General features: G+C 57.4%; 2 protein-coding genes across 11 annotated transcripts in view; one reads left to right on the top strand and one right to left on the bottom strand.

Moving 5' to 3' along the window:
- Positions 1-19,933, bottom strand: part of MTSS2 (MTSS I-BAR domain containing 2) — a 96,488-nt gene that overhangs the window by 71,827 nt on the left and 4,728 nt on the right. The window lies entirely within an intron of this gene.
- On the top strand, positions 2,305-11,647 carry LOC120384297. The gene is made up of 3 exons (XM_039502769.1): positions 2,305-3,220; positions 10,686-10,851; positions 11,318-11,647. Exons 1-3 carry the CDS (start codon positions 2,813-2,815, stop codon positions 11,557-11,559), a joined length of 816 nt encoding a protein of 271 aa, XP_039358703.1. The 5' UTR covers positions 2,305-2,812; the 3' UTR covers positions 11,560-11,647.

Raw genomic sequence — 19,933 nt, 5'->3', positions numbered from 1 at the left:
CTCGCGCACGCACCAGCCTGGCCATGCAGAGTGATTCGAGAGAGACGCTCGTCTGGCCCCCAGCCCCTCAGGAGCAGAGCTGCTCACCCACCCCGGGAGCAGGGCAGGGCTGTTCCCCCATGAACCACAGAGAGACCGAGCGACTTGCCCCTGGTCACACGGGAAATCTGTGGCAGCGCGAGGAACTGAAGTCAGGCCTCCCAAGGCCAAGGCTCTTGTCCTGACCACCAGCACCCCCCCTCCGGGCAGAGAGCTGAGCTCCCATCAGGTATGTGGCTCACAGCATTCGTTCCCAAGGGGCCCCCCAGGCTGCCCTCTCGTTAGCCGGACAGCAAGCTAGATTTGTGGCAGAGACGTCCAGTCTGGGGCTGTTTCCCTTCCCCACCCCCATTCAGAATCCCAGGGTCTCCTCTGTGCAGTGTAACCCCCATATCCCTGGTGGTCCTGTCACCCCAGAACCATCCCCCTGCACTCCACAGAGTTACCCCAGGGAGGACATTTACCCCAGAATTTGATCTCACAAAGAGCCCCGACTCCTGGGTGCTGCGGAGCGAATACAGGCTCAGGATTTCTGCACAGGCCCCTAAGGCCAGAGAACCCAAGAGACCCTACAGGAGAGCTCAGGGCTACACCACAGCAGGGGCTGCTTTACGGCAACCAAGGGCAGGGGTGCAGGAGAGACAGGGCCTGAGACTGGAATGATCCATGAATTGCCATTCAGGAAGGGTCTCTCCCTCCATCTCAGGGTTTGCTTTGTCACACACACAGCAGAAATTCAATCAGCCTCTCCCCCGCCCCAGCAAGCCCAGCCTAACCCAGCTCAGCAGCCTGGCCAGCCGCAGGTTCGCACCGCCAACGTGGTGGTGCATGGGGTGAAAGCGGACAGCGGGAGCAGTGATTTACAAGTGGGGAATCCCAGCAAAGGGTTCCCCGGACCTCATAAGAGCAAAGCCCCTCCTCTGGCTGCAGCTGGCCTGTGTGTGTGTGTGGGGGGGGGGGTCTTAGAGTGCAGGGAGCCAAGAGGGGCTGGGTGGTTTAAAACAAAACAACTCACCCAAGCAGAGGCACTTAGTGCAGAACAAACCTGCGGCTGGCTGATTAACGCTGCAGTCGGATTCCAGCGCACTAAGCACAGGGAGAGCTGGGGGGAGACATCTCCCTGGCCCACTAACATTTTCGAGTGTTTGAACGTTTTTCCCACCATGAATCAGCAGGAAAAGATGAAATCGCAAACATTTTTGGAAACTGAAAATCCCACCACCACCACTTCCCCCTCCCCAAACCCCCTGACCCCCCACAAAAGAGTTTTTTAATTCGGGTCAACAAACATTTTGCTTCAGTTATGACTATTTTAAAAAGCGATTTTTACTCCCATTCACTTATGTTTTGACATGAAAAATCATTGTGAACTGGAACCCAGTTGTGAACGGGTCCAAAGGAAACAACGACCATTTCAAACCTTGGTTCTGAGTTGAGAGCTTTGGCCAAACCGACCCTTTCCCGCAAAACGGTTCACTGACCTGTCTATGTGATGTTCCCCTGGTGTTGTCTGGACTGGTGATCTGCTAGGTCACCCCAATCCTTGACACTGGGAGCCAGCCTGACCCTGCTCTGCTGTGAGAACCCCCACTCCTGGGCTGTTCACACACAGCCTCTGGTATGTCAGCTGCTCCTTGGATTGTGCAACCGAATGACACTAGCTAATATCTCCGGTCCCAGACACAACCCTAGGAACCTCCATCTTGCAGTGTCCGGTTATGCCCGCGGGATGCTGCAAGCTTATAGGAGCTCATCAATTTAACAAAGAAATTGATATGTACCAGGGGAGTCTCTGACAAACCTCAAAGCAAACGCACTGCTTCAGGTAGAACAAACAGATTTATTAACTATAAAGATAGATTTTAACTGATTATAAGTCAAAGCAAAACAAGTCAGATTTGCTTAAATGAAATAAAAGCAAAACGCATTCTAAGCTGATCTTAACCCTTTCAGTGCCCTTACAAACTTAGCGCTTCTCACCACAGGCTGGTTGGCTGCTCTTCAGCCAGGCTCTCCCCTTTGATCAGCGCTTCAGTTGCTTGGTGGTGGTGTCTGTAGATGGAGGTGGAAGAGCCTGGCAAACATCTGTCCCTTTTATCATGTTCTTTCTTGCCTATTGGCTTTGCCCCCCTCCCCGGTCAGGTGAACATCACCTCACTGTAGTCCCAAACTGACCAAGGGAAGGGGGTGACTCACTCGAGAGTCCAACAGATCCTTTGTTGCTGCCTAGGCCAGTGTCCTTTGTTCCTATGAGGCTGGGCTGGGTTTGTCCCATACATGCCCTGATGAGGTGTGAACTTCCCCTGCTTCTGGAGAGATTTTGCCTGAGCTTGCTTTAAGCCAAGAGGACACATTTTCAGCCTCATAACTACATACATGAAATTATAACCTAGAACCTCACTCTGACATCACTGTAACAACAATGCTCAGTTCATCACGAGCCTTCCGAAGCCACCCGACATGACAAACTTTGCATTGGATGCCACACAATCATTTTACAAGGATGAACATGGGGGCCCTGGGCGTTCCCCCGAGACACAGAGTGTCACAGTTTACAAACAGGTGTTCCCAATGAAAAGGCATTTTTGCTGAACAATTTCCCAGGCTCACAATCCATGGGACCGTACTGCCTCTCCCGTGCTGAGCACACACAGCTCCCATCGCAATCATCGGACACTGTGGGGGCTCAGTTCCTCTGAGAGCCAGGCCAGACCAGACACCGCAGGGAGAGGCAGGGCTGGGACAGCGAATGGCTTGAGTGCTGCAATGGGCTATGGAGTCTTTTGTCTCTAGGTCACCAAGTCCAATTTGGCCCACCTCAATTCCAATGGGCCAGCTCTCTCCTGGCCTATCACCTCTGTGCCTGAAGCCTGTCTGTTGGGATGTACCGATTCCCTGCTCGGGATCTGTAATGCAAACCATTCTAGCTGGCCCAGTCCCGGCCAAGCTCCAGCTTCTGCAGTCAGGAATGAGGGGTGGGTGCGTTCCCAGAAGGCCTGATCCTGGTGCCCCATGGGGCTCCTCCTGCAGCAGAATGTCTCAGCATGAGCCGGTGCATCAGAGCGTGGCCGGAGAACCTAAGCAAGGAGCAGACCTGGCACCACGCCGGCAGGGGCAGCTCCTGGGAACAGGCCAGGGCGCAAGGAGAGACTGTTTCCTTGGCCCCAGGCACACGACCCAGGTAGGAGTTACAGCCACGGATGGACACAACGAAAAGCCCAAGGGAGACTGGGATGGCGGGAGGCTTGTTTCCTTGCCTTCAACTCAGCCGCTCAGCAGTTCCAGCCTGACAGCAACAAGCCGTGCACAGCTGGCGGGTCAGCCTGGGACAGAGGTGTTTTTGGGTCTGCGTGAGGGGGACCAGGTGTCCGGCTTTGCACTGGAACGCCCACTGGAAAAGGAATCCTGACGGCTCCAGTCAGCACCGCTGCCTGGGCTGTTGAACGTCCGGATTGGGGTGCCACAGCAGGGCTGGCAGGCTGCCTGCTACTGCCACGCCATGGCCCGTGCAGCTCCCAGGTCCGGAAGCAGCTGGAACGTCCGGCTCCCAGCCTTAGGGGCTGCCGGGGGGGTCGGCGCAGCTCCCAGTGGCTGGGTCGGGGCAGGGGAGGAACTAGCACCACTCGCGAGCGCTCAGCAGGCGGATGTTGAGTGGTCGCGTAGTGCACACTTCTCCCGCCACTGCCCGGCCTCTTCTCCTTGCGCTCCTCATGTGGCTGGGCTCGAGCTGCGGCACGTGCCCTGCTGCGCACCACGGTCCGTCGCCCCATCGCCAGCACCCAGGAGTTGGAGGTACGTGTATCTCTGTCTCCGAGTGCTGGGAATGCAGCTGCACTCCCATCCTCCCATTCACTGCATCCCTCTGCATCCAACCCCCACCCCCGCACCCCCATCCTCCTCACTGCAACCCTATGCCGCACCCCGATCCTCCTCACTGCAACCCTATGCCGCACCCCGATCCTCCTCACTGCATCCCTCTGCATCCAAACCCCCCACCCCGATCCTCCTCACTGCAACCCTACACCGCACCCCGATCCTCCTCACTGCATCCCTCTGCATCCAACCTCCCCACCCCGATCCTCCTCACTGCAACCCTACCCCGCACCCCGATCCTCCTCACTGCATCCCTCTGCATCCAACCCCCCCACACACCCCCATCCTCCTCACTGCATCCCTACCCCGCACCCCGATCCTCCTCACTGCATCCCTCGGCATCCCAACCCCCCGCACACCATCCCCCTCACTGCATCCCTCTGCATCCAACCCCCCTCCCCCGCAGCAGGGGGGATTGGATAGAGGGCAGAGGAGTTCGGGGTGGTGGTCAGTGGGTGGGAGTGTGGATAGGGGTCGGGGAGGGGAACAGGAGGTTGAATGGGGGGGGGGGGTCCCAGGGGGGCAGTCGGGGGGGATGGGGCAGGCAGCAGGGGGGATTGGATAGAGGGCAGAGGAGTTCGGGGTGGTGGTCAGTGGGTGGGAGTGTGGATAGGGGTCGGGTCAGGGAACAGGAGGTTGAATGGGGGTGGGGGTCCCGGGGGGGCAGTCAGGAAGGAGGGGGGTTGGATGGGGCAGCAAGAGGCAGTCAGGGGCAGGGGTTCCAGGGGCAACCAGGGGACAGGGAGAAGGGGTGGCTGGATGGGGCAGGGGTCCCAGGGGGGGCCGTCAGGAATGAGAGGAGGGGTTGGATGGGGCGGTCAGGGGATAGGGAGTGGGGGTGTGTGGATGGGGCAGGAGTCCCGGAGGGGCAGATAGGAGGGGGGGGGCCAGGCCACGACCCCCTCCCCTAACGGGCCCTCCATAAAAATGTATGAAACCCGATGCAGCCCTCAGGCCAAAAGGTTTGCCCGCTCCTGGTCTAGCTACTTTATAAACTCTTTGTTGCAGACTCTCTCTTTTTAGGTGTAGCACTAAACAACAACTGCACTATTAAATAGTGTGGCCGGCTGTGTTAGTGCACGCGAGGTGTGTACACACGAATACACGTGTGGCTCTGCAAGGAGGGCTGGGAGTCAGTTTCTACAGATTTATTTATACTGGTCTCTGGACAGGTGCATTTCTGTGGTTGTGCTCTATGGATTTGAATTTGGGCTTCAGGAACTGGCCTTTAATGGACCCACGGCAGCTGTGATAATGTACGGTCCTAATTCCACACACAAAATTATAACAACTTAATTAAAAAAAACAAAACACCAAACCCCACCATGGAGCTGGTTATGAAAAATGGGAGGAGGGGAGGGAAAGAATCATGAAAACCTTTGTGAAATTTCATTTTTTTTAATTACCCTTTTTGACTATTTGTTACAGGACAGCTCTAGCTCTAGCTCTAGCGTCCTGTAACAAAGAAAACCTGAATTTAGCAAAACACAATAATATGCCTGTTTGGGCCTTGCAGTGAAAATGAGCACGTGAGAGGGTGGGGGAGAGCAAGTGACGGAGGGAGGGGGGATGGAGTGAGCAGGGGCGGGGCCTCAGGCAGGGGCGGGGCCTCAGGCACTGGGCAGGACAAGGGTGTTTGGTTTTCTGGAATTAGAAGGGTGGCAACCCTAGTGACGCCCCGGTTAAGCGGGCAGAGCTAAGAGGCACAGCAGGCACTGGCCGGCCCTTGTGAAGAAGCCTGCAAGTTACTGAACTGCAGCGAAGACACACACTGACTTGGCAATGGTGAGAGGGATGGCACATGCATCAGGGAAAGCTCCTTGGCTCGTCACCTTCACAAGCACTTGATGTCCCACGGTTCCCTTGTGGGGCAGGCATTAGCCCCATTTTACAGCTGGGCAAACTGAGGCAGAGAGAGGTGTTAAGCCACTAGCCCCATGGAACACTGGTGGTCACTGTCAGAGCTGGGATTAGAACTCAGACAACTCTGCTCATGGTGCCGCCCCCACCCCCCCACTACGCGGATGTAAGTGTCACTGACTTCAAGGGAGCTTCCACCATTCCCACCAGCTGAAGATCTGGCCCCAAACATAACAGCTAAGAAAGGATTTTCAAAAGAGCCTTTAAGAATCATTTCACATGGGGAGGGGGATTGCTGACAGGCCATGGAGCCTTCCCCCTCACCACCACCCCCCTCCTGGGTCTAATCCAGCCTAGATTAGCAGTGAGTGAGCACAGGAAGGCCTCTGTGAAACACACATGGGAGTCTCGATTCAGATCCGCATGGGCAAGGGTACATCATAAATAGCACTGCCGCAACGGGCACCAATTGGGACCCTTGTTGCCAGTCTCTCTGGAGAGCCCAAGGGTTGAATGGGCCCTGGAGACAGAACCATTCCCTCCCTCCGGGGCAGGACTGAAGCCCAGCACCGATGCAGCGTGCAGAAGCCTGCACTGTCACGGCCTCTGCATTGTACCTGATTTGGGGATAGAGGACTCCGGCTCCAGGTCTGTGGAGCTGGTTCTAAATTCCCCCCCACCTCCCTGGATTATTCATCTAGAGAAAACAAGAACCATCTGTCACTGCCTGCATAACTGCGAAGGGGGCCGGTGTCACAGCTACCAGCTCCCTGATTTTTCCGGGTCGGCAGTCCAGGCAGCCCACCTCGCTGAAAACCCAGCGCGCCGCGTAGACCATGCAAGCGCGAGCCCTGGACGTCCCAAGCAGCCGAGAGGGACGTTCCGTCATTCACCTGACGAGAGCCGTGGCTAGCGGAGCAGCCGTTTCCATTTAACACTTGTGCGTTTCCAGCACAAAGAGACGTGGCCTTGAGCAGTGCTGCAGCCCAAGACAAACTCCCGGAGCAGCTCAGAAAGGCCCTAGCTGCACTCCAGCCTCCCGCTGGGGAGCCAGCAGCTTCCCCAATAACCGCTCACCTCTACCATAAGGAAGACGCTTGAGCAGAGACGAGCGATACCACAGGAGGTCAGAGGCTCAGCCGCAGCCCCGGATGCGATGGAGAAGTTTGGAGCTGGAAGGATAGAGCGGTTTCAAAGCTGTCCATAGCACACAGCAGCGTATTGCACGGGATCCCCTGTACAGACATCGTAGGGCAGCGGAGATGATCGCTCAGTGGAAACCAGGTCTGGAGAAGCCAGTGACTTAGCTAAACTCATGGCTCATGTAAAAAGCCACAAAGGTAATTAATTAGGCCTAATTAACTCCAAGAACTACACTCTGTGGGGCTGTGATTGGCGCTCCCAGTCTGGACAGCCCCAAATACCAGGGAAGCCTGGACCCAGGGCGTTGGCTCGAGCCCATCGCTAATACAGCTGGTCTGGCTCTCGCTCACTTCACTATATTGCCAAGGATTCAAACGGACTGGACTAGCTGACAAGGGGAAGCGACCCCAGGACGCGTTCACCCCGCCCAGGGCTAGAACCCGCCTCCCCTGCTCACAACTAGCGGTCTGCTCCGCTGGGAGGGCCACGGTCCCTGAGAAGGGAAATCCTGCAGCTCACCCGACACCACGAGCGGCAGGGCACCAACTGCCTGTTACAATTCCACTGTGGGAGGCCTCAAAGCCTTGGTGGGCTCCGTTGTGTGAACCGACTGCCCCTGCCCCAAAGTGCTGACGCAGCGCCCCGAGCACGGGTCAAACACAGGGGCAGCGGGACGCTGAGCAGCCGCTGCGATACGAGCGCTAAGCTCGGGACGCCAGGTTGGCTGCACACATACAGCAAGCGCATGAGAATCAGTCAAAGCTGCTTTGTAATAACTCCATGGGCTGCAGGCAACAGACAATTATTAGATGAATCTCTCACACAGTCACCCCAGGCGTTCAAGAATCATGAGTCAGGCCCCCCAGAAATCATGAGACCAGCTGAAAAGCATGGGGTGTTTGTTTTAAATGCATTTTAAACAATAATAAATGTTGGTTCTTTGTGTTTGCCTTCCCGAGCTGAGCCTAGGTTACCCTTGGGGCTCATTTCCCAGCCTGCCCCGGCAGCCAGCAGGGCTACAAAATGAAAGCTGTGGGTCTCATGAACCCAGGAGCTGGGGATTTAAGAGCACAGCAACCATCAGGCAAAAGCTGGCAGCACTGGGCAGAACCATCAGTATTATTTGCAGTACAGTATTGCAGTAAGTACCCAGGGCCCCACGGCGCCAGGGGCTGTACAGACACAGAACAAAGACCGTCCATGCCCTGAAGAGCGTCCAATCTCGATAACAGCTCACACTGGAGCCTTAGGCCCCGATGCTCAAGGGCATTTCAGCCTGCACTGGGTTTACAACTGCTAGGCTGGGAACTCATCACCGGGCTGACACATCCACACTGCACTGCGCAGCCCTGACGTGGGGCCGCCGCCTGAGCTGCGTCCACACTGCACTGCGCAGCCCCGACGTGGGGCCGCCGCCCGAGCTGCGTCCACACTGCACTGCGCAGCCCCGACGTGGGGCCGCCGCCCGAGCTGCGTCCACACTGCACTGCGCAGCCCTGACGTGGGGCCGCCGCCCGAGCTGCGTCCACACTGCACTGCGCAGCCCGCGCAGCCCGACGTGGGTCAGCCGCCCGAGCTGCGTCCACACTGCACTGCGCAGCCCTGGCGTGGGGCGCCGCCCGAGCTGCGTCCACACTGCACTGCGCAGCCCCGACGTGGGGCCGCCGCCCGAGCTGCGTCCACACTGCACAGCGCAGCCCCGACGTGGGTCAGCCGCCCGAGCTGCGTCCACACTGCACTGCGCAGCCCTGACGTGGGGCCGCCGCCCGAGCTGCGTCCACACTGCACTGCGCAGCCCTGACGTGGGGCCGCCGCCCGAGCTGCGTCCACACTGCACAGCGCAGCCCTGACGTGGGGCCGCCGCCCGAGCTGCGTCCACACTGCACAGCGCAGCCCTGACGTGGGGCTGCCGCCCGAGCTGCGTCCACACTGCAGAATGACAGGGCTCGGAAAGCTGGACCCGGCTCACAGCAGGACCCACTCCCAGACAGGCTTCTAGGACCCGAGTCCTGAATAACTGCTGATCCGAGTCAGACTGATTTGTGCGTGGACAGAAGGGGAGGCTTGGGCTCAACCCTGAGTCAGGGCCCAAGCTGAGCATGCAGTGTGGACATAGGTGCTGAACTGGCCCGGCTTTCAATGGGAGTTTGGCACCGCAATGCCTCTGAGGATCCGGGTCCTAGCTCCTCCACTTCTCCACATGAGCTAAAGGAGAACTCCCCCCGGTGGCAGCGGTAGTGAATCCTTTATCTCGCCCGGGGCCCACACAAACACAGTCACCCACAGCAAGCACACCAGTGCATTGTCCTACCATGGCCCTTCCGTGGAGACAGACATATGGGGAGCAGAGTCCAGCTTGTCTTCCACGCCCAGACCAAGCTAGCCAATCCATCCAGCTGGGTATCTGGGTACTTCCAGAGCAGCTGAAGGGACGGCAATAGGATTATTTTCTTGAATACAAGATTTGGCTCAGTCTAATTTAAAAAAAATCAAGAGAAGGAAAATAAGCAAGAATATAGAGAATTTCTCTCTCGCCCGCAGTGCCGCCAATGGAAATATTTTCCGAGCCTTTCCATGGAGAGTCAGCAGCTCTTTATGCGCCTCATGGAATATTCCACCAAATTCACTGATTATTAGGGTTTTTTTTTAAATCAACCTAATTAAGGTAAAAGCAAAAAACAAACAACTCTCTCTCCTAGTGACAGCCACAAGGCTGGCAATGCAGCGGCGCCGGGGAATGTACTCTTCAGCAAAGCCGGCTCGCCTTGGAAAATGGAATCATGGGCAGCTCTGCCGCATGCCAGAACGCGAAGGCACCAGAGGCCAGCTCTGAAGTCTGGCGGTCGTCTGTGCAATATTTGGAAAAAGGGAGCTTGTGCCAGCCAGGAAAAAACGCTGGATTTTGTAAAAAACATCTAATAGCATGTTCAAACCCCTCAAGCGCTAAGACGCGTGGAAGCGATTCTATCGGTTCTAAGGGCTCGGGAAGCTAGCCGGAGTCTGACAACAGCTGTTAATTACAGCACTACTAGATCTCTTTGTCTCTGCAACTCAGATCCTCTCACAGAGTCACATTCCCATTTTACCCAGGGGAAAATCGAGGCAGAGAGCAGGGACGTGATTTGTTCCAGGTTGCACAGGAAGCCAGTGGGAGAGCTGGAAAAGGAACGCAGGTGTCCTGAGTCACAGCCTGATCTATGTTGCCACTCGCACGGCAGCTCCCACCACTAGGTGCCAAAGGACTTGTTTAAAAAACAAAACGAGGAAAAAACCAGAAGAAAAAAATATCCACTGCAATCCAGCTGGAGCAATGGGCTGGCGGGCCCTCAGCACCCCAGCTAGGCCCAGAGGTAGAGATCGCAGGGCACGGGGAGGGCTCACACAGGAGGATGCCCCTCGAGGGGAGGGTGCTGTCTAACAGCTAGGCCCCCATGCCAAGAGACCTCCCTGGCTAGCTCGTAACCCTCCCTTCAGCAGACGGGGGGAGGGCAGAGCAGGGCTGCGGGCTCTCCCCTTTTCTCTGCGCATTCCCAGGCTCCGGGGCACCCTCCCCTCGACCGGCAATACACTGGAGTGGGGTTTGTTCGCTCTCCTTCCCAGCTCCAAGTGGCTGTGGTTTTCCAAAGGCTCATTCAGGCAGCCTGCACTGGGCCCGCGGGCACACCGAGCTGCCTCCCCCTGAATGAGGCGGTTGTGCAGGGCACAGAGACATCTCTCTGCACAGTCCCTTCCTCGCTGCCAGGGGCAAACAGCGACTCTTTCATCCGCAGCTCCCTGGCGGGTCTTGCATCCAGAGCCAGCTCCATGGAACGTGTGAACATCTCCCCATGGGAGCGGAGAGTCATGCAGAGCCCGGCCCTCCCCACAGGCCGCAGCAGCTGCCACAGCCCCGGGAAAGGCCAGTGGGGCAGCAGGACGAGACCCGGCCCATGCGGGGTGAGAGGAGGGGCAGGACTGGAGGTCAGAGCCCCCAGCAGGGTGGGAAATGGGCCAGGAATGGGGGTTGGACTCTTCCGTCTGCCCAGGGATTAGAGGCCGTGGGCCTGGTTTGCTGAGACTCCTTAGCCTGCTCTGACTGCCAACGAACCCCGGGCGCCGAGCACGCTCAGGAGTGTGGAGGATCGGGCCCCCGCCGCAGGTCCCGCTCAGTTTGCTTTCCCCTTCTCCGCCAATCCCGTAAGTGTGAAAATGGGAAGCGCTCAGCTGTGCAGCTAAGCCCTTGCCCTGGGGCTGGTCGAGGGTCGGACCCTGGGACCCTGCCTGGCCTGTGTGTTCTGGGGCCCAAAGCGGGGGTCAGCACGCGAGGGACTGAAGGCAGCTGCCCCCCGACAGCCGGTCAGTGACTTGCACAATGGAGGCCGGTCTGGTTTCTAGCTGGACAAGTGTCCCCATCTCTTTGCAGGCACCACGTGGGCCATGAAGACTGAAGTTCTGCAACCCTCCTGGCGGGGGCTCCCTCGGTGCCAGGGTGAGGCGCTCGCCCTTCCATTGCCTGTGCACAGCTCCATGCCAGGCATTTTGTGCTCACTCAGTAACGAGCTCGTTTACCCATACGGGGCACTGCACCCTGCCCCGAGCAGTGGTGGGACACGGAGCTCCCCAAATCTTGGCAGCAGCAGCTGGGTAGGCCAGGAGCATATCTAAGGTGGCTGGGTGCTGGGCAAGCTGAGAGGTACAGCAGTGTCGAGGGTGCTTGGGTTGGGGATGCATTGCGAGGGTGTCTGAAGGATGCAGAGGTAGTTGGGTGGCTGGGGGTGCTGGTATGTCTAGGGGTTGTTGGGGAATCTGCTGGGGTGCTTGGGCAGATGGGGGCTGTCAGGAGGGTTGCTGGGAGGCAGATGGGTATTGTCGGGTAGATGGGTGTTGCTATGGTTGGGTGCTACCGTGGGTGGGTGCTGGTGCAGCAAGGTAAATGGGTGGCTGCTGTCTGGGGAGTGAGTGCTGGGGGGCCTAGTGGCCTCTCTGCAGAGCTGGGGTCGGGGGGGGCAGCCCCCCCACCTGCCCTGCCAGCCTGCTCAGCTCTGGCAAGGTCAGCACAGAGAGGAGACATGCAGGCCACACGCCGCCCCCACCAGCAGGAGAAGCCACCGCAGACCCTGCCCACTTCCCAGTGGGGTGCACGAGGAGCCAGCCGGGGTGCAGGGATGGTGACGGGCTGCGAGGCACGCAAGTCGGGCGCAAGCTGCAGCCCTGCCCGTGCTACGCCGGGAGAGACCGAGCTGGCACCTCCCATGAGCACTGACTGCACACAGGCACTTCCAAAACATCCCGCCAAGACTGCGCGTGGCCCTGGGAACGGCATGGCAAGGGTTAACCAGGACAGGTGAGAGGGGATTCAGCCCCTCTGACAAACCCTCCGACGGGGCTGCTAACCAGGACAGGCGATGGGGACCCTGCTACGAGCTGGGCTGAGACTCAGCAAGCAAGCCCCCCCCCGCTCCCAAGGAGCCGACAATGGAGACGAGGCCAGATCCTCAGCGGCTGTCTAGGAAGGTTACTGGAGCTTCCCCGACTCGCCCCCAGCCCAGCCAAGGTCAGTCACTGCTGCCCTTGATCAGGTGGTTCAGGCTTCGCCCGTCCCTATGGTCACCCAGCCCCAGGACTCTCCACGGTTCACAATGCCCTGCCTGCGAGCAGCCTGAGCACAAAGCCAGGGTTGTGCCCGTACGGGCCTTTGAGGAGAACACGGATCTGTTCCTTCGCTTCCTCCTGTGTGCATCACCCTCCCAACAGCACCAGCACGGCTCTGGGCAGAACGCTTCACTTCAGAGGCTTGGAATTTCCCAGCAAGTTTCCTGAGGTTCTGGGGCTTTTCGAATCAGGACGACGATCGCTCTGCCCCGGATTCCTAACAGCTTCAAGGCAGGTCAGACGCTGAGCCCAAACTACGTGCCAGCGTTCACCCTACAGAGCACAACCCCCCGCAAAACGGGAGAATGTACAGCAAAGCCGCCCCTTCCGCTTGCCTGGCCAGGGCTGCAGCAAAGATGCGAATGATGCAGAGACTGATGATGAATGCCAGACAAATGATGAATGCCTGCAAAAGACATTGCTCCTGAATACAAGCCAGGAGCGTGGGACATTGCATGTGCAGGGGATCTGGGATCTTCTTGTTACTAAGGGCCTAGGCCTCAAGGTTTGCTACAGACAAGCCACTCTGCTGTGTTTTCCCATTCCCCTTCCTGCTAGCCCCCAAAGCTACTTTCTCCACCAAGAAGTATAATTCAATCTTCCACTAGAGGGAACTCCAGCCACTGTGGGCCAGACCCTGCCACACTTGTGGGGTGGTGCAAAGTGACCTTACCGCTGCCCTCCAGAGCAGGTGAGGATTCCCTGGTATGCGGAGACTCGCGGCTGGCATAGCTGACCAGCCCCTCCTGGGCAAACCCCACCCCGTGAAGGAGGCATGTTGGTGGCAGGGCCAGAGTGCACAGCACTCCAGTGCACCTCACCAGCGGAAGTTAGAGCAGCCCACAGGCGGCTCTGACTTGCCTGCAGCGGAGTGAGGGGGTGGCACAGTTTGGCCCCATAGCCAGCCCCAGCTTTGGAGGAGACACAAAGGCAGCTTAGAGCCACCGCCGCGACCAATGGCCTGTCAGCAATGCCGAGCCCAGGCAAGGCCCCACGGAACAGCCCAGCACTTGAGGCTCCATGGGTGGGTGCGTGAGGCTGCCGGACAGACAAGCACAAGAGGACGAATTTCACGGCGCCGTGCGCGAGAGGAATCCCGGGAGGGGAGTGCGCCACGGGCGGGGACGGTGTCAATAAACATGCATGAAATTAAGCAAGACTTTGGCTTACTACAGTAGTGGGGTTTGGGGCCATTCCAGCTCCCTCTGTGGAGCTGAGGAGGGAATGGCCACTTGGTCGCCCAGGGTTTACTGGCAGAGTGGCCGTAACCCCACACTGTGTGGCTGGGCTTTGCCTCCTCTGGCCCTAAGCCAGTACGTTTCAAATACAACATTGACATCTTTAACCAGCACAAAGCTCCAGCGGGCAGCGGAGCTCCCAGCCGAGCTCCCGCCGGGCCCGCTCCCAAAGCTCGGCCCGAACTCTCTGCAGGTCCTCAGCTGGCTTATTTCCTCAGCTCTCCACCCCCCCTCCCCCCAGTGATTCCCGGCTTGACCTGCTGCTTGTACAAGGAGGAGGGAGGGAAGTGAGGAGCAGTGGGACAAGATTAACCCAAGGACAATTGCAGAGGTACAGCTATGACGGCCTGTGTGTGGGTCTGGCCCCAAAGGCCCCACCAGGGATCCAGCCCACTCAGCCAGGTCTCCAAGCGACACCGTGTGGGGCATTTCAGAGAGGGCTGGGGGAACAGGAGGCTGTACAAAGCCTTGGCCAGGCCAGGGCTGCACCCCCCAAACAATGGAGCTCCCGTCACATCCCCGTCTCCCCCCATGGGGCCGCCAGGTGAGCAGGTCCCCTGCTTAGCCCATGCTCAGCTGAGCCGGCACATTGCCTTCTCTGAATCCCTCAACCCCTCTGATCGGTGTTTAAGGCCCGGCTTGACAAAGCCCTGGCTGGGATGAGTTAGTGGGGGTTGGTCCTGCTTTGAGCAGGGGGTTGGACTAGCAGAGCTGCCCAGAGGATTTAGGTGGCCTGGGGCAAAGCAATTTTGGGGGCCCCTTCCAAAAACAAAGTTGCAATACTATAGAATACTATATTCTTGTGGGGGCCCCGTGGGGCCCGGGGCCAATTGTCCCACTTCCCGCCCCCGCTGGGCAGCCCTGTGGACTAGACACCTCCTGAGGTCCCTTCCAACCCTGATATTCTAGGATAGGCCCACCCCACCGCCAGACAGGCTGTTCCTGGGGCATGGCTGACCTGGCTAGACGCAGCAAGGACCTGAGTGCTAGCCCTGGGGAGCGCAAAGACATTCCGAGAAGCAGCCTAGTTGGGGGGGTTCTTTCACAGACCTCCTGAGCCTCACCCACTGCTTCCCCGCCAGCCTGGCCCAGGGAATCGGGGACTAGGGAGCGGAGTCGGGGTGCCTGGGATAATTCGCAGGGCTGCCACTGACTTACTCTGGGCAAGTCATGGCACAGTGTGGTGCCATGACTCAGTTTCCCCATCTACAGTAGAGGGATAATGCCATTTACCAACCAACACAAAACGCTGTGCGATTGGCAGCCGAAACAAGGTCTATGGAGGCCGTGTGGGCTGGTGGGCCGGGCACTGGATTGGGAGTCAGGAGAGATGGGCACTGTTCCTGGTTTGGCTTGTGACCATGGGCAAGTCCCTTGCATCTCTGCTTCCCCTCCTGCCCTGTGTCAATCTCACCAAGTTAGACTGCAAGGCCCAGATCCACAGAGCTAGTCAGGCATCTAACGCCCACTGAAATCAACCACTGGGCATGGTGGGCGTTCGGTGCCTAGATACCAGTCAGGCCTACGCTCTCTGAGGCAGGGCCTATCTCTCACTACGTGTTTGCACAGAGGGGTCCTGATTCAGGCTGGAGACTCTAGAGCTAGTGTCAGACAAACAGTCACTGAGAGCAAAGTACAGGAGGCCCAGGTCAGAGACGGGACCCTGCCGGGGTGATGCAGTAACGGCATTTGTCAAGAACACCCACATCAGTGGGAATGGAGGGGCTGGCACGGGAAGGGTCACGTGTTATTAGAGAGAAGGAAGAATGGAGACAGAGGGGCCTGGAGAAACCTGGGTATGTCCTGAGCGATGCAATTTAATGCGGGGAAAACGCAAGCGAGGTGAAGCCTGGGGAGGAAAGTAGGGTCGTGGCTGGGACCTTGCAAACCGCTGCCCGCTGCCCGGCGGCAGGAAGGAAAGCGCACGCGTGGCTGCGGCCCTGCCGAGGGCTGAAGGAGAGAGCCGAGGGGAGAGGTTTGCTCCCACTAGAAAACAGAGCAACCTGGAGGGAAGGTGACCGCTCCAAACACAAGCTGGGTCCCGTGGGGCTCCCAGCCACAAAGAGAAGCAGGGGATGGGAGGGGGAACAGAGCTGGACACGGCCACAGACACGGAAGTGACTCTCTCCCGGACCAGGGTGGGTGCAGCTGGAGCCAGGGCAGTGGCCACAGGCTGGGGTGCCCTTGACCTCAGACTCTCCCGCTCACAGGGCTCCACTCCCCCTCGCTGGCTTGGTGCCAGCACTGCGCAGGCCCCCTTAGCTCAGTGGTCTTCAAAGTCTGCCTTGACTAGGAGTCACGTGCCTAGGGCAGCGATAGCCTGTCCCTGGGGGGTGTCTACACTGCATTGCAAACCCCGTCTGTGGGACCCGCTCTTGCACATTCAGGGTTTCCCATCCACACTGCATTGCAAACAGGGGTTACAGTTACTGGACCCGGATCTCCCAGCCCTGCCAACACGTCCGTACGACACTGTGCAGACCTGACTGGGCTCTGCGGCGTGAACTGCGCCAGACACGGCTTGGCCCCAGGTCGCGGGGGCGTCAGATCCACCCTTGGATGGGATCTAGGACCTGGGTGCGGGCTGACCCGAGTCCGACAGACTTGTGGGAGGCTTGCGCTCAAACCTGAGGCTGAGCCCAGGTTTACACGGCAGGAAAGGTAAAGCCAAACGCTGGGCTGCTCTGCGGGACCCTCCCTCGCCCTCCAAAGCTAAGAGCACAAGGAGGAAGATCCGGGAACCGTGCAGAGGAGAAGGGCTGTGGCTCGCGGGGGACTGAGGACCCCCGGCAGGTGCAGCAATCAGAGCAGAGTCTCACACATTGCTTCACATGAGCCTGGCTCCCGGCTGGCTGAAAGCAGGCGTTGGAACCACCCCGCGGGGATCCAATCCAACTGCGCACGGAGAGGGCTACCTCCTGAATGGCAGCAGCTGAGAGCAATCACGAGGATCATTCACCACTGGTGACCAATCAGGTCACACATGCAAATCTCAGCTTCCTGATTGGCCCATCAGAGGTGAATAATAGTGTTTTGCAGCCCCATTGGCTTCATCGCCTGCTCTGAATATTAATTTAAAACAAAGATTCTTCCTCCTGAGACAGTCATGGACCATACTGGAGCGACTTCCAGCTGACACCATCCGAATGTCTGTAGCCATCCTAATGCAGACGCTGGCTTCATGTTTGATCAACATTGAGTTTCCATGGAAGCAGTCACTGCCCTCAGTTTTGCATGGGTCAATATTTGCCTCCCAGGGCCAATGAACCTTAATGGTCAACTCCACAGAAGTCAATAGCCACATACTAAGCAGAAATGGCCTGGCTCGGCGAATCAGAGCCAGGGGAAGTTGGACATGCACTGACTTTCATCCAGCTGTCGCAGCTTGAATCAATTCTTGGTGACTACGAGATGCAAACTCTTGCGCTGTGATTGTTGGCAGTGTGCAGCTAGCTAATCAGAGTGCTGAGATTTGCATCTCAGATGGTCGTTAATTGGAATGCAGTTAGCAATTGTACAATATGCAAATCCCAGTGCGCTTGCTATTAAGTGCACTAATTGCAGGATCTGTGCAGTATGCACATCCTGGCGCTCTTGCCTTCACCCATATGCCCACAACAAACATGACCACCGTAATGCCCCATCCCATCCAGCTGACAGCGGAGAGAACATCTCATCTGAAATGGGTCTCCAGAAAATGTAATCCCAGAGACCTTTTGTGATAGCAACAACCTGAGCAGTGTCCCCTGGGCACGTCCTGCTTACAGGCATCCATGTAGCCCCAGTCCAGTTATCTTGTAAACAGGAAGTGCCTTGTACTCGTCACTCGCTTGGTACAGCTCTCTGGCTTCAGACCTGCCCTCCTGTCATGAGGACTGGGAGGAAGGGCGGTGCTCAGAAGGGGGCAGCATGTTATAAAACTCTCCCCCCGCATGGAGCACTAATACCTGCAGCCTCCAGGCAAAAGCCAGGGACATGGCATCCATTTTGCATAGCAGACCTACGGGAGATGTTGACATAGAATCATAGAATCTCAGGGTTGGAAGGGACCTCAGGAGGTATCTAGTCCAACCCCCTGCTCAAAGCAGGACCAAACCCAACTAAATCATCCCAGCCAGCGCTTTGTCAAGCCTGACCTTAAAAACCTCTAAAGGAGGAGATTCCACCACCTCCCTAGGTAACCCATTCCAGTTCTTCACCACCCTACTAGTGAAAAAGTTTTTCCTAATATCCAACCTAAACCTCCCCCTCTGCAACTTGAGACCATTACTCCTTGTTCTGTCATCTTCTACCACTGAGAACAGTCTAGATCCATCCTCTTTGGAACCCCCTTTCAGGTAGTTGAAAGCAGCTATCAAATCCCCCCTCATTCTTCTCTTCTGCAGGCTAAACAATCCCAGTTCCCTCAGCCTCTCCTCATAAGTCATGTGTTCCAGCCCCCTAATCATTTTTGTTGCCCTCCGCTGGACTCTCTCCAATTTATCCACATCCTTCTTGTAGTGTGGGGCCCAAAACTGGACACAGTACTCCAGATGAGGCCTCACCAGTGCTGAATAGAGGGGAATGATCACTTCCCTCGATCTGCTGGAAATGCCCCTACTTATACAACCCAAAATGCCATTAGCCTTCTTGGCAACAAGGGCACAATGTTGACTCATATTCAGCTTTTCGTCCACCGTAACCCCTAGGTCCTTTTCTGCAGAACTGCTGCCCAGCCATTCGGTGCCTAGTCTGTAGCAGTGCATGAGATTCTTCTGTCCTAAGTGCAGGACTCTGCACTTGTCCTTGTTGAACCTCATCATATTTCTTTTGGCCCAATCCTCTAATTTGTCTAGGTCCCTCTGTATCCTATCCCTACCCTCCAGCGTATCAACCACTCCTCCCAGTTTAGTGTCATCTGCAAACTTGCTAAGGGTGCAGTCCACACCATCCTCCAGATCGTTAATGAAGATATTGAATTGCTCAGCATAGGGTTGAGGGGCATGATCCAGTGGAGAGGATACTGGAGTGGCCTGTGAAGACCTGGGTTCTATTCACCGCTCGGTACCTCAGTTTCCCTCCCTGGCCTCTGACTGTCTATTTAGCGAATATGAGAAAGACCCTGCCCCAAAGAGCCTACAGTGCGTTTGCACAACACGGCCCTGATCTCAGCTGGAGCCTTTAGTGGCTATTATAATAGCAACACTAACAGGAGCCTGGGCCTCTCTTAGCTGTGTATGAAACCCATGTGCTTCCCCCAGGGGTTAGAGTGGGAAGGCCCAGAGGAGGTCCCAACTCTCACCATCTGCGCTAGTGTGTGTGGTTGCTGCAAAGCGGCAGGCTGGCTGGGAACTCACCTGCAGGAGCGGTGGGGCTGAGGAACGGTAGCAGAGCTGCACTGGCTTTGGGATACGCAGACGGGGAGAGGATTTCCCATCGTCTCACATGCAGCCTGCGTGTCCCATAGCTGGGGCCAGAGGGTGTTTGGGGTGTGTACGTGCAGCTGGAAAGCCGACTTACCCCTCCGGCAAGTTATAAACAACAGCAGCGGTAGCCAGCCGGCATAGGGTAACGCAGCCTTTATCCTCCAATGGCATCTCCACAGCCCCTCAGGCCGCTCACATAAAAAGGTCAAGGGAAGGCTAAGCCAGAGACGCCACAGTCTGGCTTTCTCTGCGTGGAGCTGATACCGCCGCTGAGTGTGGCAGGGATGCTACCATGTGGTCTCCATGGGGTGTGTACGTACACAGCGCATCCATACTGCGCCTGAGGGGTGAGTCTGTGCTTGTGCTAGTGCTATTGCACACACAAAGCACCCGAACACCCACTGGGCAGTCTTTGCACTCAGTTTGCCTCCCAGGTGTGGGGAAAAGCCTGGCACGGTCTGTTCACAAGCCGTAAGAACCCGCCTCACTAAAGCAACTGGCCACTCACAGACTTTGTCAGCCAGACGCCAGAGAGCAGCTGACTTGCAGAACCACAGGAATCAGAGCTGGGAAACAGCCATTAAATCAGGGCGTCTGTTCCCTTTGAGCCAATGCAGCACTGTCCCTACATCCAACGCTCTGCCCGGTCTGGCTTGAAGTGACTCAAGCAAGGAGTCTTCCACCACTCCCCTGACAGACAGCCGCATGCTCCGCTAGACAGTAGGGGCTTTGTTGGGCAAACGT

This window comes from Mauremys reevesii, linkage group 16 (assembly GCF_016161935.1).
Source record: "Mauremys reevesii isolate NIE-2019 linkage group 16, ASM1616193v1, whole genome shotgun sequence".
In the NCBI taxonomy this organism is placed as follows: domain Eukaryota; kingdom Metazoa; phylum Chordata; order Testudines; family Geoemydidae; genus Mauremys; species Mauremys reevesii.
Note: the sequence above shows the minus strand (reverse complement) of the source record. Positions and strands in the feature narration are given on the sequence as shown.